The sequence below is a fragment of the Mytilus edulis genome, chromosome 6 (assembly GCF_963676685.1).
Source record: "Mytilus edulis chromosome 6, xbMytEdul2.2, whole genome shotgun sequence".
Taxonomy (NCBI): domain Eukaryota; kingdom Metazoa; phylum Mollusca; class Bivalvia; order Mytilida; family Mytilidae; genus Mytilus; species Mytilus edulis.
Genome location: NC_092349.1, coordinates 68,767,652 through 68,793,145, shown reverse-complemented (window position 1 = coordinate 68,793,145; position 25,494 = coordinate 68,767,652). Strand labels below are relative to the sequence as shown.

Here is a 25,494-nt window from a genome sequence, read left to right as displayed (position 1 = left end):
ACGTTGGCGTCGGCGTCGGCGTCTGCGTCGTCGTCGTCGTCCGGCGTCCGAATACTTTTAGTTTTCGCACTCTAACTTTAGTAAAAGTGAATGGAAATCTATGAAATTTTAACACAAGGTTTATGACCACAAAAGGAAGGTTGCTATTGATTTTGGGAGTTTTGGTCCCAACATTTTAGGAATTAGGGGCCAAAAAGGGCCCAAATAAGCATTTTCTTGGTTTTCGCACTATAACTTTAGTTTAAGTTAATAGAAATCTATGAAATTTTGACACAAGGTTTATGACCACAAAAGAACGGTTGGGATTGATTTTGGGAGTTTTGGTCTCAACAGTTTAGGAATTAGGGGCCAAAAAAGGGCCCAAATAAGCATTATTCTTGGTTTTCGCACAATAACATTAGTTTAAGTAAATAGAAATCAATTAAATTTAAACACAATGTTAATGACTACAAAAGGAAGGTTGGTATTGATTTTGGGAGTTTAGGTCCCAACAGTTTAGGAACTAGGGGCCAAAAAGGGACCCAAATAAGCATTTTTCTTGGTTTTCGCACCATAACGTTAGTATAAGTAAATAGAAATCTATGAAATTTAAACACAAGGTTTATGACCATAAAAGAAAGGTTGGGTTTGATTTTGGGAGTTTTGGTCCCAACATAATAAGGGTCCCAAAGGGTCCAAAATTAAACTTTTGTTTGATTTCATCAAAATTGAATAATTGGGGTTCTTTGATATGCTGAATCTAACTGTCATGACTGTGTATGTAGATTCTTAACTTTTGGTCCCGTTTTCAAATTGGTCTACATTAAGGTCCAAAGGGTCCAAAATTAAACTTAGTTTGATTTTGACAAAAAATGAATCAGTTAGGTTCTTTGATATGCTGAATCTAAAAATGTACTTAGATTCTTGATTATTGGCCCAGTTTTCAAGTTGGTCCAAATCGGGGTCCAAAATTAAACTTTGTTTGATTTCATCAAAAATTGAATAAATGGGGTTCTTTGATATACCAAATCTAACTGTGTATGTAGATTCTTCATTTTTGGTCCTGTTTTCAAATTGGTCTACACTAAAGTCCAAAGGGTCCAAAATTAAACTTAGTCTGATTTTAACAAAAATTGAAATCTTGAAGTTCTTTGATATGCTGAATTCAAAAATGTACTTAGATTTTTTATTATGGGCCCAGTTTTCAAGTTGGTCCAAATCAGGATCTAAAATTATTATATTAAGTATTGTGCAATAGCAAGTCTTTTCAATTGCACAGTATTGCGCAATGGCAAGAAATATCTAATTGCACAATATTGTGAAATATCAAAAAAAAAATTAATTAGAGTTATCTTTCTTTGTCCAGAATAGTAAGCAAGAAATATCTAATTGCAAAATATTGTGCAATAGCAAGATTTTTTTTTAATTGGAGTTATCTTTCTTTGTCCAGAATCAACTTAAATCTTTGTTATATACAATATACAATGTATATTCACTTTTTACTACCAACTGATAAATTAAAATAATCTTTACCATTCAGTGATAACAAGCAGTTTTTTTACATCTTAATATTTTATGATGTATTTAAATGAGTAGTTATTGTTGCAAACTCCATTAGAAATTTTAATTGAGATTAGTTTTGGAATAAGGGAAAGGGGGATGTGATTAAAAAAATTGGGTTCAATTTTTCTCATTTGAAATTTCATAAATAAAAAAGAAAATTTCTTCAAACATTTTTTTGAGAGGATTAATATTCAACAGCATAGTGAATTGCTCTAAGAGAAACAAAAATTTTAAGTTCATTAGAACACATTCATTCTGTGTCAGAAACCTATGCTGTGTCAACTATTTAATCACAATCCAAATTTAGAGCTAAATCCAGCTTGAATGTTGTGTCCATACTTGCCCTAACCGTTCAGGGTTCAACCTCTGCGGTCGTATAAAGCTACGCCCTGCGGAGCATCTGGTTATGCAAATATATCTTATAATCGTCAATTTTTTTTTCTCTCTGTCTATTATGATTTAACAAATATGGCTGCTCATTAAATGCCGTGTTTTGAAGCCGAAGTTTACCGATTGTCACCTTATAGTATATAAATAACAAAAAGCATGGGTATTGAGCACGTGTTTAACATAACCAGATACTTGTTTATTCAAATGACAGATCCATGCGTATTGTGATCACCGGATTTTTACGAGGAGGGTTACGCTCAGGTCACTATGCATACGGAAAATGTGTCGGCGAATTGCTTCCTGGAAGGAGGCAATGAAAAATAAGTAAACTTCTTTTAAATGTGGACAAATTAAAGAATTTTCCTCAGAAAAAAGTTTATGTACATAAGTTGTATAATGAAAACTATCCATTCAGTTATAAAAAACATATACATATTTTTTTTTAATTTTAGGTTTCTTATGACTTTAGATAAAAAGTTTGGTATCTAGTAGGATTTGTCTTCAAATTATGTGCTGTTTTAAACATAAATTTGAAACAATAAGACATCAACCACTGTGTTCATAAATGTTTGTATTCAATTTGGTTTCTTTACACTTCAACTTTTTGAAAATCACATGAGGTAATATAAATGAACTGTTTTTCTTTTTCAGACTTTTGATCATCATTGTCCATGGGTGAATAACTGTATAGGAAAAAGAAACTATAGATATTTTTTCTTATTTCTAATATCATTATTCATACACATGCTTAGCATTTTTGCATTTTCACTTTTATATGTGCTAAAAAACAGAGACAATATAGGAGAAAGAGGAAATATAGTGTCGTATCCTTTATTGTATTTATACTAACGACTAAAAAGGTGCTTTTTGGGTTCCTTAATAGGATCACAGAAAATAGAAAAAAATCAGTGTTTGTATAACTTACAGTTTAACCAACAGAAGGGAAGTTTGATTTACATGAACTTGTGACTTTTGGATTATCCATAACAAGAATAGTCAATAGGTCAGACATTAACAGTTTCCAACATTTGACTTTGAATTTGCTGAATTCTTACATAACTGGGATGTTTTAAGGATACATATTTATATTATTTTCAATATATAAATCCAGTCAACTAATTAATTTCTGTGTCAGGAGAAATCAGATTAAAATGTATTTTGTGTCTTCAAAATTATCTGCACTAAAATAATTGTGAATTAAAATGTTTTGTGAATTTTGGAAAGATATTAACATAAAAAAAAAAAAAAAATTTGCTCTTTTCCTGACATATGTTAAGACTGATTTAACTGGCATATGTATTTTGCCAAACAATATTTAAAAAAAAAAAAAGGAAGAGATGTGGTTGATATGTCAATGAAACAGCTTACCAACAAAGAAAACAAAAGTTATCTAGCTGTAAACATAAAGGTTTCAATAAGTATAAAAAAGAAGATGTGGTATGATTGCCAATGAGACAACTATCCACAAAAGACCAAAATGACACAGACATTAACAACTATAGGTCACCGTACGGCCTTCAACAATGAACAAAGCCCATACCGCATAGTCAGCTATAAAAGACCCCGATAAGACACTGTAAAACAATTCAAACGAGAAAACTAACGGCCTTTTTTATATGAATATTTAAGACACCAAGCTCTAAATCCCCTGAATATAAGATGGAGAATAAACTTAACACAGAATGTCCTAGATCTACTAACTAAATCACATATGAACCTAGAGAGATACAGTTTTCCTTAACTTTGATACCAGTATTGTAGAAATGATAATTATAGGTTTATTACTATTTCCTGTTGGAGGTCTGATGGGATTTCATATGGTGTTAGTGTCTAGAGGTAGAACAACAAATGAACAGGTAAGTTTAGATAAAGGTTGATTCTATAAAATTACTTTCATCATTCTTATCTGCAGTGATATATAAGGATAAATTTATATCTTTATAGATCTTTTTGAGCTGAGTTACCAAAGGGAGATGATATTTTTTTCACGTTATACCAAACTTAGAACTTTTTTAAACAAAATTGCAATTTTCCTTGAGAGTCTATTTAAATTCATATTTTCAATGCATAATTTTCATTTATATTTCCAATTTATTGTAATGGTTAATAATTACATGTATAACATGTGAATTGTATTTTACAGGTAACAGGCAAATTCAGAGGAGGACATAATCCATTCACAAGGGGATGTTCACAGAATTGCAGATATGCAGTATGTGGGCCACAATGGCCAAAGTAAGTAGTTGTAGAATGGTCAACCAGCAAATGACAACATCCATGCTAATTGATAATATTAACTTATGGAAAAGGAATAATAATTGAACCAATATATTTACAAATTGCATAATATATGCCCCACCTAGGAGCATTATGTTTATCAGTCTGTGGGTCCATCTGTCCGTCCGTCTGTTCCTCTTCAGGTTTAAGTTTTAGGTCAAGGTAGTTTTTGATGAAGTTGAAGTCCAATCAACTTGAAACGTAGTACACATGTTCCCTATAATTTTAATGCAAAATTAGAGTTGACCCAAATTCCAGGGTCCACTGAACATAGAAAATGATTGTGTGAATGGGGTATCCAAGTACTAAGGACACATTCTTGTTATTTACTGTTAAAAAATTTCTATGTCCAGTTTGAAAAATTTGATCACCATATGAATGTGAGGTTATACTCATCATTGTATTTAGTTTAAATGATATTATGAATAAAACTTGTTGACAAATTTTAATCAGAATGGTCTTTTCTTTGTAGACTGGTTTCCTACGTGCCTAAAACAAGGACTATTCATATAGACGCTAGTAAAGTGACTTATCATGCAGCTGGCAAAGGCGATGTCAAATTATATAGTGATAATTCTAATGGAGTTAAACGAAATTCTGCCATTACCAAAAATGTAAGTTTTATGTGTAGCTTATTCTCATGCCTACAGTTTTAAATGTTGTCAATTGCTCAGCACACTATTTCTAAGATTAAAAAATTATAACTGTGTAAGTAACAGTAAGTGACCGAATAAAATGTTCTTTTGAATGTTAGGTCATTAAGTGATTGATTATTGGTTGTTTAACGTCTTTATATATTAAACTGGCTAAGGAAACTCAGCAAAATCTAAGCAATAAAATTGATAATAGAAAGGGGAAATGTGTCAAAGAGAACAGCCAAAAAAAACTCCATTAAGAATTTGGTAGTGAATGCATATATTTAGAAATCCATGAAACCTTTAATTACCAATGTTACAGTCCCATGGTAGATTAGAATACCAAGTTCCATAGGATGCATCCTTAAGGGACTTTGGTGGTCTTCAAAACAAATTCTTTAGAAAAATCCCAAAAATTAATTGAAAAGTTTAGCACATTTTTGCCAGGTAATCAATACCTTTCTACAGCTTGCACACTGTTCATTTTAATGTTATATAATAATGGTGAAATAGTTACTGTATAATGGAATTTGCATTAAATACAGAATTGAGTATTTATAGAAACTATTTCACATTATTGTTTTATGAACCCTTTGTTAATTTCATATCAGAAGTTGGATTATTCAATTAATGAGGTCAAAGCCATGTAATGTACAAATATATGTTTGCTTGGATGGAAACATGATTACAAAGAGAAGTGATGAGGGTTATTCCATTACAAAGAGAGGTGATAAGGGTTATTCTATTTGAATACATGTCAGAGGGTAGGAAAGTAAATGTTGTTTTAACATGGGTCAGGCCCAGGGCCAGAATTTTTTAATTTGTTGGTTTACGGATCCGCCGACCCGATTTTGCCGATTTCCAGAATAAAAATAAAATTGACCTTCATGATTTTTTATTCCCGCCGACCTTAACAAATGCATTATCCCTGGGAAATAATTAAACAATCTTTTTTTTTTTATGAAATGAAATGCTTTAATCACTAACAAAATTGATAACACTTTCTGTAGTGAAAAAATAAAACTTCCAGTTTACGTTTCTAAAAATTGACAAATCAATTATAAATGACCTTGAAATGTCGTTTGTGCAAATAATTTTGCGAAACGAAACCTGTGTTTAAAACCAACTACACAATGAGTTCGTTTCCCGTATTTGTAATCAGTCCGTAAGATGCATCATCTGATAGAAATAGACTTGTCCAAATGTACACAGGTGGAAGACATCAAGTTAAAGTACTGAATATTAAATAATCATTTTGAATTTTCTTGTTTTATAGATAATAAAAAAATATCGTCCATTTGGAGAAAAAAACGGGAATGCATGACAACAGATTAACCCGATATTCTCGTTTTTCCAGTGGACGAGTCTATTTCGTTTTTGACACGTGTGTTGAAACTTATTTTCGTACGACGTTTTTACATTTTTTTTCTTTATCAGTTTTCGTGCTTGAAGATCATACTTCAACAAGTTTTCTGGAGTTGATAAAGAGCTACGCGAATCTGTTTTTCTTGTTTGTGAAATGATGATTTAATTTCGTCTTTTCCGTGCATCCCCCCTTTTTTGTACGGAAAATTATTAGAATGTCATGCGATGTTTATGACAGCTGAGCAATACAATTTCATCTAACTAAAATCTAAGAAATGATGACAAAATAGCATAACAAACATATTGTCAGAAAGGTGAAATATATATTTATTTGCATATTTTTCTGTCTTGAAAGATATTTTTTTTCTTTTTTTTCCCGACCGACCGACCCGACTTTTTCATGGGGAAAATCCGGCCCAGGGTTAATTTGTGAACGTTTCCCCATTTTATGCTGCCAATTTGAGCCATGTAAAATAACTTCAAAGGAAATTATTTTCATTTTGGTAGGATTTAAGATGTTCCTACCCTCCCTTCATTTTTATTGGAATAGCCCAAAAAATTACAGTTGATAATAAATCCAACTTCTTTTGAGAAATTATCATTATATGTTGTAAATTCATATTTATTGATATTAATCTCTTTATACTTTTATTTTAGAAGCTGATGACTTTTTGCTGGATATGAACTATTCTGCATGTTATACATTATTTTTACTAATGCTCCTTTCAGGCACTGTTCAAGTTTTTAATCTTCAGTCAGACAAACTCTGTATCCATTTGACCATATGTTAACCTTCACATTTGATCAAAACATATTCATTTTATCATTTCAATTAAAAATTAAGCTCCAAAATCAAAACATCATTATGATTGCCTAGTCAATAATATATTTTTCTTAAATCAGAACTCATGGCTTATTTTTTCCCTCCTTGTTCCTGTGATTCCAAAAAATAATTGTTTGGTTAAAAAATAATTAATGCATAATTCATGGCTCTATTTATAACCTATATATAGGGTATTAAAAATTGAAGAAAAGTATTCTCATTATATAAATCAAATGATAATCAAGAGCATTATATTTATATAACCTTAAGATAAACTTTTGATGTATATCAATCAATATACATGTAAATGGTAAATACAAATTTTATGACACAACACAAACCTCAATAAATACTTCATGCAAGCTGTGTAAAAATGTGTCAGAGCTAAGTTTGGTATGCAAATTATTCAATGAATTTTCAATGTTAATTACATTTAAATAATTGGTCGGTCAGTAATTAAAGCCTTATTGGATTACTTTATAACATTAAAATATCTGATGTGCTGATGTATTGTTAAGGATTTAAAATACAACAGTTATTGTCGAGCCTGCAACTTTTGTTGCAGAAAGCTCGACATAGGGATAGTGATCCGGCGGCGGCGGCGTTAGCTAACTTTTTAAAAGCTTTATATTTTAGAAGGTGGATAACCTGGATGCTTCATACTTTGTATATAGATGCCTCATGTTTCGAAGTTTCCGTCAGTCAAATGTCAAATGTCCTTGACCTCATTTTCATGGTTCAGTGACCACTTGAAAAAAAAGTTCAGATTTTTTGTAATGTTGAATTCTCTCTTATTATAAGTAATAGGATAATTATATTTTGTATGTGCGTACCTTGCAAGGTCCTCATGCCCGTCAGACAGTTTTCCCTTGACCTCGACCTCATTTCATGGATCAGTGAACAAGGTTACGTTTTGGTGGTCAAGTCCATATCTCAGATACTATAAGCAATAGGTCTAGTATATTCGGTGTATGGAAGGACTGTAAGGTGTACATGTCCAACTGGCAGGTGTCATCTGACCTTGACCTTGTTTTCATGGTTCAGTGGTTATGGTTAAGTTTTTGTGTTTTGGTCTGTTTTTCTCATACTTTATGCAATAGATCTACTATATTTGTTGTATGGAATGATTGTAAGATGTACATGTCTAGCGGGCAGATGTCATCTGACCTTGACCTCATTTTCATGGTTGAGTGATCAAAGTTAAGTTTTTGGGTTTTGGTCTTTTTATCTAATACTATATATGCCATAGGTCAACTATATTTGGTGTATGGAAATATTTTATGGTCTATATGTCAGTCCCGCAGGTTTTATTTGACCTCAACCTCATTTTCACGGTTCATTGCTCAGTGTTAAGTTTTTGTGTTTTGGTCTATTTTTCTTAAACTATAAGTAATAGGTCAACTATATTTGTTGTATGGAAGCATTGTTAGCTGTACATGTCTGCCTGGCATGGTTCATCTGACCTTGACCTCATTTTCATGGTTCATTGGTCTTTGTTTAGTTATCTTGGTTAATGCTAAGTTTATGTGACAGTTTTTAATAAAGCTTTATATTTAGGACTATCAACATAATATCAATAATTAGTAAAGAAGGCGAGACATTTCAGCATGTGCACTCTTGTTAAATAGACAACATTTTAATTTTGAAAAAGGGTTTGTGAATGCAAAACATAGGGATTACAACCTTTAATCTTCTTACACTGTTTGTAATTTCGATAGGATAAAACTCTAAATTGAATAATTATTTAAACAGATAAATGTGTTACCTCTGCCATGTCTGATTTGATTACATTGATACATATTGTGTAAAGTAAATTTAGAATTAAAAAACAAAACAAAAAAGAATGTTAAACTATAGAGATTGACACAGATTCTTTTAGAAAAATCACAAAAGTAAACTGCATGTCTATCAAGAAATTATTTAATGAATGGCTATCATCTATTTTGATTTTATTGAACCATAAAACTAATTTTTGACTCTTCACATTGAATAATCCGCGATGCGGATTATGTAAAATGTGAAGAGTCAAAAATTAGTTTTATGGTTCAATAAAATCAAAATAAATTATTACCATTTATTATAAATAAATTTCTATCAAAAATAAGGCTCAAAGAACATTTTATATTATTTATATTAACAATAACAACGTACACACATGTATGAATACACAACGTCAGAGTGGGCGTGTCGCCATCAAAATTAACAACATTGAAAATAAAACTAATAATTTTAACCAATTGATCAGTAAATACACCAAATTTATTTATATTTGAATAATTATGTATACCAGGTTCTTGTACTTTATATCTCCATAACATGACATTATATATTATATAGGTATGGTTTTGTCTCACTTATGTGCTACATTTTCCAGAGCATCTTACATTTCCCCTTCCTTGCATGCTAGGCATGTATCTGGGAGTATGGACATATTTCTCATTGAAAAAATCATTCCCAGATGGCAGAATATAATTTTGTATAAAATTTAACAGCTTTTGAATATCAGTTTGGATACACAAAAAAATCATTTACTGAAGAAAAAACTGTAATTGGTATAAAAAAAAAAGGGGGGAGGGTTAATTTTTTGCATTTCAATCTTAGATGTGTAACTTAACACTAACGTATACAATAAAGCTAGTGTAGTAGAGAAGATGATTTGAAATACAAATGTTATAAGGTTGAGGAGGTATTAACATAATTGTTTGTTGTTGTAAACTAATATTGCTTCAAATCATTAGTATGTAGACAATAGTCGCTTTGCTTGTTGTCAGTCACTTTAACCCCTGTAGTTCTGTTTAAAAAAAAAAAAAAAAAAAATTGGGAGGGAAGAAAAAGGGGGGGGGGGGGGTCTATACACGTCTATACACGGCGGAATATGGTACCAAAAAGGGGACTTCAGTTTTGTGAATCTTTCAATTTTTCTAGAATTCAATTAGGACAATGTTGAATAGAGTTAAATTTTATTGCACTGATTTATAATTTAGCTCTTCCTCAGCATTAGCAAGATATTTGGTGATTGATTTCACTTTCTGCTTTGAACACTACATGTGATAGCACATGATAATCATAGAAAATTTGCTCCAATGTCATTTTGAATAAAAATACATGCAATGCCATTGAATGTATGTCAACAGAATGATTTGACCTAAATTTGTGATTTATGAAAAAATTATTTCATAATATTAAGTTAAGTACAATATTTTTTTCTCTCTTTTTGTGATGTAATTTATGAGATAACATAAAAGGATTAAATAAAATGTAAGTTTTTCTTTGCTGAGTTTGCTTTGTGGACATTTGACCTATTTAAAAATGCTCTTCACAGTCTTAAGATATAATCAGCTGTTTTAAAATCCACTATTAAGAAATATACCGTAAGTTTGTCTTGGGATTTTCTCATCTTACATAATGGTTATGATTAAAATTGTATGTTTTGCTTGGCTGACACAGTTCGCTTTTCGGACATATGACCTATTTTATAATTGTCTAATTTTAGATAGTACTCGGATTTTTGTTTTGAGATTTTCACAGCTTACATAATAGTTATGATTGAAAATGTATGTTTTGCTTCACTGAGTTTGCTTTTGGACATTTGACCTATTTTAAACATCCCTTATATTAAATTTTGTTCTGGAATTTTCTCAGATACATAATAGTTACAATAAAAAATGTGTGTTTTTTTTTTTTTTGCTGAGTTTGCTTTTTAGGCGTTTAACCTATTTTGTAATGCTTTTCATATAGTCTTTGGATATAACATGCTTATATTATTTTTCGGCTTCTTTTGTGCAAACTGCTGGACCTCCTCAATCTTGCACTCACTAGCTTTTAAACTAAATTACTCTTCCAGGAAGATTGGTAGAAAAGATTTCATTTATTTAAAGGCGTTGAGAAATTTCTGCTGTATATTGTTGTTTAAATTCCACTTTCATTGTGCTAACATTGCCTGTAGCCATTCTTATCTTCCTGGAACGGTCCTTTACGCCTCTAATAGCCAGAATGTGTATTTTCACTACAAAATTGTTTGTTTAGACGACATAGACAATGTCTTTATTATAGTTCTCTCAAGATAAAAATTAGCTTATTCAGCACCTTTAAGTTTTCTTTTTGAAATCTTACATTTTCCAATAATACACAACAAAACTCATGAATCAGATAATACTCAAGACATTCGATAACATTGAATGAAAATTAAAGCATTCCTTATTAATGGTAAAATACAATGCATATGAAATTTTGCAGTGAATGCAGTAATTTGTTTGCCAATTGGTAATTTAGGTTTCTATTTAATGTATCATGACAGTAAAAACAAAACAAGTAATGTTCTAAAAGATCAGTAAATAAAGTTTAAAGTTGGTCTCTCTAAATAAACTTAATTAATCCAAAATATGATATTTTGAATACTAAAACTTTGATTAAAATATTCCATGAAGATTGCAGTTTTGAAAAGACAAAAACAAAACTATTGGCTGAAATTTTCCTTAAAGGTTTTTGATTTTTCAACAAAAACTTTTGTTGCAAGTTATGAAGAAATGAAAAAGAGTTTAAGGGAATTTAACAGTTGAACTAAACTTTTTCCTTCATAAAATAAGTATGACTCTTTTAAGTTTTGTGTCATGCTGGCAACTAATGGTATTAAAAATATTAACAATTAAGAAGCCTTTTATAGTACGGTATTTACTTTCTTGCCTTATTGATTAATTGTCGCCGTCTTCCAGTAACGTCTTTCGGTACTGTTAATTAATGTCAATCAGCATGATTAAATATATTGTTATAATGTCCCTCATGGTGTTAGGTGATGTGAAGGAAATGTAATTGACTTGTATTTGCTTTGGAACTGTCTCCGTTCCATCCAGTTCTAAGTGAGAGATTTGTCACATGACTAAGACATACCTTAAATTTTTATTGATTTTTCCGAAAATGTAAGGAATGAAATAATTGAATTTAAGAGTTGAAAACATAGGATGTAATAGATTAAGACAGTTGAAGGTTAAACGTGGATCAGACAAATTTGTCGCCATTAATGACATGTCTAGCATAGCTAAATGATTTTCATTTAAATTATATGGTGTATTTTATAAAAAAAAAAAAACTTGAAAATTTCCATTATCAATGAAACTATAATGTGGCTAGCCTCAAAAAAAAGAAGTGTTTATCTTAGTAGTTTATTTCCAATAGTTTCAAGATTACCAAGATACTTTGTGTAAATAACTTCCTGGTTCCAGATCTTTTAATTTTAGTATATACATTGTATATTGGTCTTAATATTATATACACTGAATAGTCTATAGGAATTACTGAGAGATATTTATTGATTTGGAATATTAAAGCATATATATATATGAATTCCCAGAGAATTGTATTTGAATCTACAGGATGCTGATAAATGTCCAAACGTTCTCTGTTAATGCATTCTATAAAGGTCGAGAAATTCTGATGCAGTGTTTAGAATAAAATTCTTCAAAATCCAAAGCTCAAACCAAGTAAACTGAGAACTGTTTGAAATTATTTCATTTATCAAGACCTTCAAGACAATTCAGGCATGTCGGGGAATATTATTAATCTTTTTTTTTAAATGAATATAAATTTTTTTATTTCTATCCATTCCAAATCTTCATGTATGAAGGCATTTAATCACTGTTTAAGGATAACTTCTCAATTCAAATGACTACTGTTTTCTAGAACTTAAAAATAAAACACAAAACACTTTTGCAAACAAAATGAAGATTTCATATAAGATATAAGTGGAATACAATTAGATTATTTACCAAGCACTTTCTGTCGTAAATTCTTAAAATATTATAATGTGAAAAAGCTAGGAATTTATTAAAAAATGAACCTATTCATGTTAAATGGATAAAATTCTACATAAAAGACCCCTATTTTCAGGTGCTTGTCCAAATGTCTTACCCTTATATGGTATACTAGTATTAGGTACAGTAGTTTAGGCCCTGTCTAATTTACCCCTCTTTTAAGGTGATGGTGCAAGTGTCACACTTTGGTATCATATATACATGTACTAGTGTATGTCTTTTAAATTAATCTTCAGCCATTAGTTTATAGATATAGAATATAACTTAGGCCAGACACATGTGTGTTTAGGGTTTCCTCAAGGTAAATAAGAAAAAAATCTGTTTTCATTTTCAGATCTTGATTATCAGTTAAGACCAGTAATTTGGAATGATTCATGTAAAAAAACTCAATGAAATGAAGACTACACATTTTTTGGCATGGAAACCTTAAACACAATTATATTTTATTTTGTGGTCATTCGTATATTTATGGTGTTGGATGGTGTAATCCCATTACTTATGCTAAAACTGTGATCATAATATGTTTTACTTCCATATTAAATCATCAGCTGGTATGTTTTACCATCACTGCTTTGGTATAAAATGCTTTTTTTCTTCATCATCTTAAAGACCTATTATTTTCATATAAAATAGGTTTAAGAATAACAAATGTATCGATTCAATCAATTCTAAGACTTATAGATATGTTATATAGCCTTTGGGTTTTTCATTATATCATAAGTGCAGTAGACAATTTCTGAAAATTGAAGATAAATTGCAAGTAGCTTGTTATTGACAACACTGCCGTTATATGCTTCTCAGCAATTTAACACGTTTAACACTTGACCACAGTATTAGCTTTCCACTTAGCTTGCACTAACCAACCTTTATGTTTTCTTTGCCTTTCAGGGAGTGACCTCTGTGGTGTAAGGTCAAAGGTTACCATCTTCAGTGACCTTGACACCGCATGCACTACTTACCTCTTCAACCAATCAAGATTTGTATTTTTAACATTTGTAACATCTCTCTACCGTCTGTTGATAGGCCACCCCTCAATCTTCACGTCTTCTGGACGATGACAGTCAAGACAGTGAGACAACGCCCCCTTTACAGAAAAGGTCAGACTCAAAAACAAATCTTTTTGATGATTCACAGCAGCCATCCATGAATTCAACCATGGGAACATACCATAGTCAGACCAATAACAGAGCTTCACCTCCAAGACAGTATCACCATGGTAACAGCATCTCTAAGTCCCCACAACGAGGAAGAAGAGCAGAGAGGGCAGCAGCCTTGGCGGCTGCACCTGTAGCCACACCCGAGGATTCTGTTTTAACACCACCACGTTCTCTGTTGAATAGTCCAGGCTTGGACCGTGTGTCTCATGCTATGCGTAACACAAGTGTTCCAAGCAGAGCTGTTGAAAGCAATAATACTAATTATGATAAGGTTCGTGAACATAACTCAAGGTCACAAAGTGAACCTAGACCTAAAAGAGACAGTGAAAATCGTTTTAAAACTGATTCTCATCAGCCAGGTCATTCTAGAAATACATATTATTCTAATTCTCAAAACAGTGCATCATCTATACCGTATCGACCTAAATTCAATTATACTCATAAGCCTCCTCAATCACCATCAGCTAGGTCGGCACCACGTTTCTCACAAAAGACAAACGGCTACACGTCAAGAAGTGAGGAGATGTTAGATTCTTATGGTCAGGATAACTATCGGCCAAGTGATGGTTATAATCATTCAAAACAGATGTACAACTCAGGTGATTATAGGGGGAGGTCACATGACAGCCTCCCAACCAATAGATATGCTGCACAGTCTCGCAGTGCAACTACACTTCCTCCCCATACTCAAGGGCTATTTGATGATGAAATGGGCGGATCTAGGCGTCCGTTGTCATTCGTAAAGGCATTAGAAATGAGCGAGATGAATGGACAAAATTCTAATAACGGTATAAATAAAAATCATGCTATGCCGAGAAGTCGGACATTATCACCTAGTGAATCAAGACAGCCTTTACCGAGTCAGACTTCAACATCAAATAATTCAAGACAATCACATCCTAGCCACAAACGGCCAAATGATAAAGCTGAGAAAAAGAAAAGTGTTTATGATACATTTGAAGTAGCTGTATGATCTGTCTGTGTATTATTTTACTATATTAATATCCATCAAACCTTGTCTTTAATTGGAGTACTTCTTGAATAATTGCAATTATTGTACTGTTAAAAATAGCTTTGTGTCAAGGTCTTTTAAAGATATCTGAGAGAGGTTGTAAATGGTTGTAGCAAATTATCAATATTTATGGTTTTGATAGTGACAAATTCATTTTTCACATATTACACTCTTATTTCTTAAAACTGAATACTATGATATATGGATTCATTTATTTTCATGAATACTTAATTATGATGTTTTGGCAAAATAAATACATAGGAATCTAGGTTAGACTATTAATCCATTCAAAACAAGGTTGTGGTTCCATTTACCCACAAACATTCATGAAAATTTGTAACCTATGAATACCTTGAAATAATGAGCAATCTATGTTTAAAATTCATTATTTTGAACTTTCTTGAAAAGGCATCCATGAAACTAGAAATATATTTGGTTAAATGCAGTTCTTATCAGTGAGATGGTTTTCCCTGAAAATAAATTGATGTAAATAAAAAGTTGATATTGAAAATAATTCAAAGAAGACATATATTCGATCTGAACCTATTTTAACTACAAAATCATTAATAAATCAAATGAAGTCATAATATTGACAGGCAGTAAAAGTGTAAAGTCAACAATAAAAAAAAATGGTGTCAGATTTATACAATAATAATTAAATTTTGATATTGATTTAATCAATCACGTTAGGAAGGCAGTTATACACATGATTTATGGTATGTTTCCGAGGTTTGATGGATATTGGTTAAACTTTGTTATGAATGAAATTTTAATGTGTGTTTGAGTGAGCAATATATATTTTTATAACAGTAAGGTAGTCAATTCTCTAACTGTGATCATGTTTAATATTTTATGTAATGTTCGTCATCTTGTACGATGTATTGGTTACTTCTACATCAATGTGACTTGATGGGTTCCGACAGGAAAAGATGGCAAATTTTAGCTGTGTAGTGATTAAAGCAGGGTTGCGTTCCATATTATATACATAGGGCTACATAGATGTATGACTATTGAACATGAAGCTAGCCTAGCTGCTACATAGATATTGATAGCAGCTAGGCTAGCTACACGTTCAATAGTCATAAATCTACGTAGCATTATTTAGCTGCTACAATGTTGAAAGCAACCCAGCTCTATTCGCAAAGGTTAATAACTTGTATAGATATTTAGCTCACCTGGACAATAAGCTTCTGCTATACCTTAATGTTTATCAGGGGCTAATCCAGCCATTGAAAAAAGGGGGGTTCCAACAATATTTCCCCTTTCGAATGTATTGATCATCTGAAAAAAGGGGGGGGGGTTGAGAACCTCCTCCTGGAGTCTGTTGCACAAAAAAGGTTATGACTAAGATTGCTCGTAAGTTATGAAAATTCAGTATACTAACGATCAATCTTAGTTGTAAGTTTTTTTGTTAAACAGACTCCTGTAGACCTTTTCACAAAAAAATCTTAAGTGTAAAATTATCTTAAGTCTAAAATATTCCTTAACAATTCAACTTAATATTTTTATCGTAAGATTAATTTTACACTTAAGATTTTTTGTGAAACAGACTCCTGGATCTGCCACTGTTTGTTGTCTTTATTTTTTCATTTCACATCTCATTCTTATAGTTAACATTTTTCATTGGTTGCCTTTACAATGAAACATAAAATATTGCCTGTCACAGTCAGTATACTATATAAGATTGTTACATTGCTTTTTATCAGCAAAATTGGAATGGGATTTTATTATCGAACAAGTGTCTACTTTCTCGCTTTTTGTCAGCAAATGTGAATATCATGCATTGGTTGGACAGAGATCTATTCCATCTATAGACTTAACTTGATTTAATCTTCAACTGACTAAGAGTTATTGGCATTTTCATGTCGTTAGTTTTCTATAATAAATTCACATCAAATAATGCGGACTTTGACAGTTATTTATAATTTACCGACCAGCTGTTTGGTATATTATTGATTTGTCAACTTTTGAGAAGTTCTTTGTCAATATTTACATCACATTTAATAGTGTGTAATGAGCAAAGAAAGATTTTAAGTGAAGACAAATTAATCTGAAGACTTCAAAGGTATTGCATTAGTTTTAGGTTCCTTTCTCAGAAATAATTGAGAAGTTATTGAAGACACAGACTACCATTTTTTATTTGTTTTCAAATGAAAGAGAGAAAACTTTATTTTGTGAAATATATATTTAAATGCTCCTATGAATTCAACTAGTTGGACACAGTCTCCCTTTTGCATTTGACAGTAAATGAATGGGTTCAGCAATAGATTTAAAGAAATGGGGTGACGCTGGGATCCAAAATGTTTTGCAAAGGTGATACCTGACTCTAAGGTTTTATCAGGTCTTCAACTTTTGAATTAAGTTTTGGACTTTCAACAAATTTTGCTTCAAACATGGATTAAGATACATTATTTGTTGAAAATGTGCATATGGTGACGTAAAATTGGTACCATTAATTTTACTGTGCCAGAAATAATACTGTGCCATTTGTATTCTGTCTGAGCCCATCATGAGACATTGTTGTAGCATGTACTGTACAGTTAGGTTCATTCCAGGTGTATTGTAAATATTTTGTAGTATATTTATGTTTTAGTTTCTTATGTTTGTTTCAAACAGTTGTATTTTTTTATGATTCTATATACTCACTTTTATTTCGTCATTGCCAGTTTTATCAAAGTTCCATAATCTTGGAAATTTTAGAAAGAAGTATTTTTTTTTACAGTAGGAATATGGATGATTGTTGTGTGATGAATTAAATGTAATTTTATTCATCCTTGAAGTTAAGTACTAAATTATCTTGTAAAAAAATCAATTATATTCTCACTTTATACTCATAATTTGAAATTGATCTGAATAAATGGGATGGAAGAAATGTAAGTAAAACAGTGGCAGCTGTAAGTATTATCATGACATCAATTATAGAATTGACAATTAAAGGGGGGATAGACCTCGAATAAATCTTTAAATACTCTTTTAAATTAGGAATGTGCTTGTCATAGGCAATTCCATATTGTTTAAAGACAATGTAAAAGCCTTCATATGAAACGGAATTCATAATAACGTAAGAGACTAGAACATTTTTTGACAAGAGGGATCTGATATGGTTCAGTGCAAACCTGAAATATCTGCCAAACATTTTTATGCATTTATTTTGTGACAGAGTTAAATGCTTTCACACAAATTTTCAAATGAGATAAGCATAATAGTTTTATTTTCTTAGAATATATGAATGCTTTAGCGTAAGCAAATCATTTTAAAACTTGAATATAATAAGTTGAAAGACAATTTCATCATATTGCAGTATCATTAAAATCAAATCATATTAAATCATTCTCAGTGGGACCATATACATACTATATTGTTTTTAAATTGGAGATCATTTCTTCCTTACTTTGGTAGTTTGAAACAATGTCTTGATTTGAAGGTTGTGTTCAACTTAAATGATATCATCTACTTATGTTTCATAAAATATTTATAGATCTTTTAGCAATAATCACCTTGTTAAACTATAACAGTAAACAAAATTTTGAAAGATTATAAACTAAGGAATTGTGTCTATTGGTTGTTACTTTGCACAATTTTTAGAACTTTAGCAAATAGAATAAATTTAAGATCACAGTAAAGGCTTGAACAACATTTACTGCTTATTACATGTAAGACTTTATCCAACATATGATATATGTAGATGTATATACCTTAAAAAATCATTGGCATTAGATACCTGATTTTTGGTCAAAATGCATTATCAGTTCCAACAGTGTTAATTACATCAAGACACAGTCAGGTCACATTTTTGTACAAAATGTTGTGTTTAAAGTGCTAAAATAAAAATTCAGGTTGTAAAATTTCCAGATGTATTAATTATTATTATTATGCATATTATTTAATATTTAACATTGAAGTACATATTATTTTTGTACTAAGATTGTATAAAAAAAGATTAAGAATAGTTATTTTTGTGGTACATGTATGTCTAAATTCCTTGAAGAAAGACGATCCTCTATTAGCATGATTAGCTGAGAAACCGTAGCACTAAAGTCTTATAATATTTTTTTTTATAAAGTAAAAAAATATCACAATAACCTTAGTGCTATGTCAAATACTCTATATGCCATACTTATATGTACAACATGCTTAAATGGTTTTGGATTTCTATAGTAGGTTGAAAAAAATAACTTTTTTATAGAATATTAGAGGAAGATTTGTGACTTGAAACAATGTATATCATATTCGTATTATTTAATTATGTTGCCATAGCAGTTTGGGAAATCGCAGAATTCTGCAAATTACTTCAACATAAGCTGATGGCATTATAACGGATATATTTTTTTTAACATAATTTTGGGTTAAGTTTTTGTCTATATATGTATTGGCATATATAAAAATGAAGTCAAATAAAAAGAATTAAAAAAATAAGAAACCTCTATAAAATTTTGAGCTGCAGAATTAAGTTACTTGTTATAAAAATTTGTCAGCATTGTGAATTCTGAGATTTCTCATACTGACAAGTACAGGGTAAATTTATAATCATCAGGTGTAAGCTTGTCATATGATAGCTAAAAAGGAAGTGCATTTAATAATTTTTATTATGCCAAATTTGATACTTGGACACAAAAAACATGCTTTTTCTTGTCAAATAAGGAAACTACATAGTTAAACCCTATCAATTTTACCAGACATTGGTTTGGTATCCATTACTGAACCAAAAATGCTGTTTTTCATAGTCTGCATTTAAAATATTACCAAGAATGCTTATATCTGGAAAATTTCAGTCAAATCTTTTTTTGATAAAAAGAAAGTCCTCGTGGTTGTTGTTAAGATATACTGCTGATTTGTATTTGGTAGCTACATGTGTATAAGTCATCCCTTTGTCTAACCTAGTTGCATGGTATTTTGAATAATTTTTTTTCTATTCAAAAAGTCTCTTTATAGTACTGTGATTGTGGGGCACAACTGGTGCCCTTTGTCTTTATATGTTTTAGGATGGGTAACAGAAATATCTTTCAATTGTAGTATACCTAACATGCCTAACAATACTCTTTTTTTCCACAAATTTTAAGTTCTAGGCTTAGATTTATGATTTAAATACTTTGCCATTTTTATGATGAAAAGTGATATCATCATCTCCAAATTCTTACGATCACAATTGCTATATTTAATCTAATGAAAAGGTAAATTTATTTTAAACTGTGGATCCCTTTACTTGTGTGTGTAACAATTGTAGAGGATTGGTGAAAACTCTATTTTCATGGATATTTGATTTTAAAAAAATTACCCCGTAAATAATAACAAATCCATAGTATTAGAATAAATGTATCACTTTTAAAACTGAACAAGTAAAATGAATAATAAGTAAATGTTGTGTTAATCCTATAACATGTATAAGTGCAGCTTGTACCAGAAATCCAGTAGAAAGTACTTTCTCTCAGGAATTTTTACTGGAACTGATCATAATAAGTGTTGATAAGTGTATAACTAGCCAAGGTGTGTGTACCAACAATTTTATTTCTTAGATTAGACATTCCAATTATTTGTATGTAACTTATGAATTATATTTGTATATTTCTATTTTAAAAGTGTATATTTCTTTTAGCAGTGACTTCAATCTAGCAGAAGGTTCGATTTAGTATAATAGTGTGGGTGGATTTTCAAATTTAAGAGTACTGTGGATTCATTATTATTCGTTGGATACGGATTTTTCGTAAGTTTCGTGGGTACAGGTGAATTAGGATTTCAAATGTTTAACGAAATTCAAATTTCTGTAAAGTTGTATCCATACTTATCACATATCCATGAAAATGCAAGTTTTCTGCAATCCACAAAAGTTGGTGCCCACGAAAAATAACTGAATCCACATTATATGCAGTGACATTCACTGATGTAAATATAAAGCTTCACTCTGCTTTGTTTAAACCATATTTAAAGCAATTAAATAACATATAGCAAATTTTTCACAGACAACACTTTTTGTATGTATGAAGGGTCTTGACGTGTAGTTTAGCTTTGTAGATTTAACTATGAAATTTTCATACAGTTTTTGTTAAAATTAGCATTTTGCCATTGAAACAGTATATAAAGTCACAACAGACGACCTCAGAATTGCTTCCGTAATTAGTTACATTCAACACAAAACTATATCAGGATGTTATTGATAACTCCAAAAATTGGTGCATGTGGTGTAAACAGTCCTTCTGACCTCATTCTTTTAATTTCATCCAATATTTGTGCAATAATTCAACTTACCGTGGAGTTAAATGAACATAAGATAGAAATAATTTTATTGTGAAAATTCCCTTTTACAAAGAATGGTTATTTTTGGAAATCAATTATTGTTGATTTTCATTTGCTGACCATGCAAATCCTAGTAATGAAGACAAAAGCTTTGTTAAAATTTAGGCATACAACATTTTTTTTTCTTCCATGATATTTTTAATTTGCTTAATATTCAATTTATCTTTTAACCTGTGTTCACTTTTTCTGTGCATTATTTATGGTTAAGTGTAATATATTTATTTAATATTGTAATATGTAACATATATTTTATTGGAGAGAGTGTCAAGCTTGTATATATCTAGACTGATTGAGGGCATTAACTCATTACGGATTGTATATATGGAATGCATTTTTTTCAAGGTCATGAATAAATGTGTGTGAGTGAGATACATTTCATCTTTTTATGTGTAGTATGATATAACTATGACGATATGGAAAAAACAAATTAAAAAAATGATACACAGTGATTTTGTCTTATTCAATTGTAACACATTTGTCTCTGAAAGATGATGATGATACTGTGATTAAACTACAGATCATGTGCCGTTGCTTCACTTACAAAGGTCTGACAACACTCTGTTCTACTTGCGGTTTTAAAAATCATCTGAGATCCTCTAGTTTTATTGTCTTGCCTTGACGGAGTCAAAAAGCAAGACATAGGTATGCTGTTTCCGGCGGCGGCGTAGTGTCAACAATGTATTAGTTTGTGATTAGGTCTTGTTTATGGTGAACCACAAGTGGTAGGTCAATCATATTTGGTATGCAGTTGTATAAGCATTGGCACATCTCATTTCCATGGTGATTATTTGGCCCTGCCCCCTCAGTCATGGTCTAATGACTTCAAAACTTTTGCTTATTTTACATGTATTAGTTTGTAATTAGGTCAGTTTATGGGTAACCACAAGTAGTAGGTCAATGATATTTGGTATGCAGTTGTGTAAACATCGGCATATCTCATTTCCATGGAGATAATTTTTCGCCCCCTTAGTCATAGTCAATTGACTTTGTAACTTTTGCTTATTTTACATGTATTAGTTTGTGATTAGGTCAGTTTATGGGAAACCACAATTGGTAGGTCAATGATATTTGGTATGTAGTTGTGTAAGCATCAGCATATCTCATTTCCATGGAGATAATTTGGCTCCACCCCCTGAGTCATGGTCTAAGAAAAATTTTCTGAGTTATCATGTATTAGTTTGTGATTAGGTCAATTCAAGGAGAACCATTTGTGGTAGGCCAATGTCAATTGGTATTCAGTTGTATAAGCATGGCACATCTCATTTCCATGGAGAATATTATCCTTATCCCTCAGTCACAGTCTAATGACTTTGAAACTTATCTTAGTTTACATTTATTAGTTTGTGCTTAGATCAATTTAAGATCAACTGCTAATGTTAAGCCAATGATATTTGGTATGCAAATTTATTGGCATTTGCAAGTATCTTTTCCATGGAGATTATATAGCCCCACCCTCTCTTATTGACTTTGAAACTTTTCTATAGTTTACTAGTTAATGTTTGTATTTAGATTTGGGAACGACTTATAATAAGTCAATGGTCATGATGGTATTTGGTATGCAGTTGTATAAAATAAGCATTGGCACATCTCATTTACATGGAGAATGTTTAGCCATGTAACTCAGTCATGGTTCATTGACTTTGAATATTTTCTTAACTTGTGTAAGATGTTAAAGTATTGCTATTTTGATTTCAACATTTGCATAATCAAAATTACAAAATTACAGGCGAGACATATCTCTGTGATAACAGTTTATAGGAGTTATACACACCTTCAAAAATTTGTAGGCAGTAATTTAAAAAAAGAAAGAAGAATGGACACAATCTGTATTTTTCAAAGGTGTCTACTGTATTGCATTTTGTTATTTGTCTACGTCAATTTTGATACATATTGAAAATTAGAATAACCATAAAAAACAAAAAAATAATAATTTAGAGGGCAACAGATTTTTTTTAGGGGAAACATGAAACCATGAATTCAAAATTCTTGAGAACATAATGATTGTATTAGCATAGAAAGTCCAAGAGCATATACACAAGCTAATAAATAAACTTAAACCAAAGTCAGTAGGACATTAAAATCTACATGTATGAATAAAAAGAGATGGTTTCTATGTTAATGATAGAGCAACCCAACAACGAAAAATAAGCAAAAACTAGAATGAAATATAGTCAACAGAAGACAACTGCCTTTACAATATACAACTCCAGAATTGACTAAATATATAAATATAGCCATACATAGACTTCTCTTGTTCCAGCATTCAAATTTCTTGAGACTGTGTGGTGTATAAACGACAAAATTTGTAGTACTCAGCTTGTAATCTAACTGTTAACTATACAAAGTTAAAGAACATGTGAAAGTGTAACCTGTTGAACAAGACCAATATGTTGAACTTTGCTTTTTATTTTGCATCTATCAAGCAGTAAAGGCACGAGAGTCTTTGGCCTCCTATTTTCAGCATTGGTGTCTTCAACAATTAGTTTAAGTTAATTTGTGATAAGGTCAGTTTTGGGAACAATTAATGGTCAGTCAATGATATTTGGTATACAGTGGCATCATCTCATATCTGAAAATTAAGAGACTCCAACCCTCAGTCATGGTCTGATTTACATGTTTATGTCTTGATTCAGTTAAGATGAACCGCTCATAGCCAGTCAATGATACTTGGTATACAGTTGTATTAGCTTTGCACATCTCATTTCAATAAAGATTTTGTCACCCTAATGATTCATTGACAAACTTATGCTTTGACTATGTAAACTTTAGTGATTAGGTCAGTTGAACAGCTAAGGTAATGGTATATCAATGATATTTTGTATGCAGTTATAGCAGTAGCATATTTCATTTCAAGGGAGATAATTTGGCTATCCACCTTCAGTTGTGATTAATTTACAGTAAATGTTTAGTATAGTTTACATTTCAACAACTGCATATAGGAGAGACATATCTGTGTGAACAGTCTTTGTGATAGCTTACAAGTTAAAATTCTGTAAAAAGAGGTCATCCTCGGTTTAAATAAAGCTGGCATACAACAAACAACCTTTTGAATTACAGGTAAGCAGACTATCACAAGAACAATGAGATAGTTCAAAATAAACAAACAACTGTTAACAAATGGAAGACCACTATTATACACCAATTTCCAGGATTTTACTTTTGACTGCCCTGAGTTTTTTTCAGTTAACCTTGTTAAGTTTACAGAACAAGAACTTTTAAACAGTTAAGCATACCAAAATCAGAATTTTTCAATGGTCTTGAAACCAGTTTTAAACCTAAACTATACACCATTCAATTACTGAAGCTGGAAAAGGTTTCGTTTCCATCAATGACAGACTTTAAATTGGTGCCGTTTTACAACCAGAATTGGTAATCAGCATTGCTAAACCTTTAATTCTAATATTCAAAACAAAAATAAACATATAACTTTGCCGTCTTTTATTTTGACTAATAACATTTTCATTTTAATAAATAAATAGAAATATAATAGTACAAGTTTGAAAGACTTAATGGTGTAAATATTCATACAGATCATATGTAAAAAATAAAAGTACCTAACAAAACATATTGCTTTTTGGCAGTAAGGTGACAAATACAGTGTCTTTCAAGTGACCAATGAAAATAAATATCACAAATTATGAGGAATTTGTTTAAAATGGTCTTGTGTTCCCTCCATATTGAATATAAAACTAGGATAAATTAGATGATTTATATACAGTACCTGCCCAAAGGTATTCGTCACCTACATTTTTTTGCTATATATTCATATAAAAACACACTTTTTCCAAAAAAATATTTTAAGGCATTTATGGTTGGATTTTTATCAGCAAGGAATTGAAAGACGTAGAATTGTCTGAAGTATGTTTTTTTATTTGATAATAGTTTTGTCTTCAGGTTTTTTTGTTTTCTCTTGATGTGAACACATACAATATTTTTTTATATTTAATTTGGTTGAATATATAGCAAATTTCTGAACAGAAAATAATATACTGGTATGTGTTTTTGTGAAAAAATGAAAATGATCCACAAAAAAAAATATAACAAAATAAACATATGACAATTCTTTTTCTATTTGGTACCAAGTTGCTTAAAATCGAAACCAAAATATGACCCCAAAATATTTTTTTGAAAAAATATAGTTTTATATACAGTATATAGCGAAAAATCTCCAAGTGACAAATACTTATGGCCACAC

General features: G+C 30.7%; 1 protein-coding gene across 4 annotated transcripts in view; it reads left to right on the top strand.

Moving 5' to 3' along the window:
• LOC139528251 (palmitoyltransferase ZDHHC8B-like) overlaps positions 1-21,748 on the top strand; it is a 28,547-nt gene extending 6,799 nt beyond the window's left edge. The window contains exons 4-9 of one of the 4 annotated variants that reach the window (XR_011665561.1): positions 2,584-2,756; positions 3,686-3,788; positions 4,076-4,167; positions 4,682-4,823; positions 13,974-19,131; positions 19,167-21,748. Coding sequence is in view for 2 of the 4 variants with exons in the window: in XM_071324135.1 (XP_071180236.1) it covers positions 2,584-2,756; positions 3,686-3,788; positions 4,076-4,167; positions 4,682-4,823; positions 13,863-14,969 (1,617 nt within the window). In the remaining 2 variants the exon portion in view is untranslated. Of the gene's footprint in view, positions 1-2,583; positions 2,757-3,685; positions 3,789-4,075; positions 4,168-4,681; positions 4,824-13,862 lie in introns of all 4 variants that reach the window. The other 3 variants (XR_011665560.1, XM_071324137.1, XM_071324135.1) reach the window with 3 other exon arrangements.
• The last annotated feature ends 3,746 nt before the right edge of the window (positions 21,749-25,494 follow it).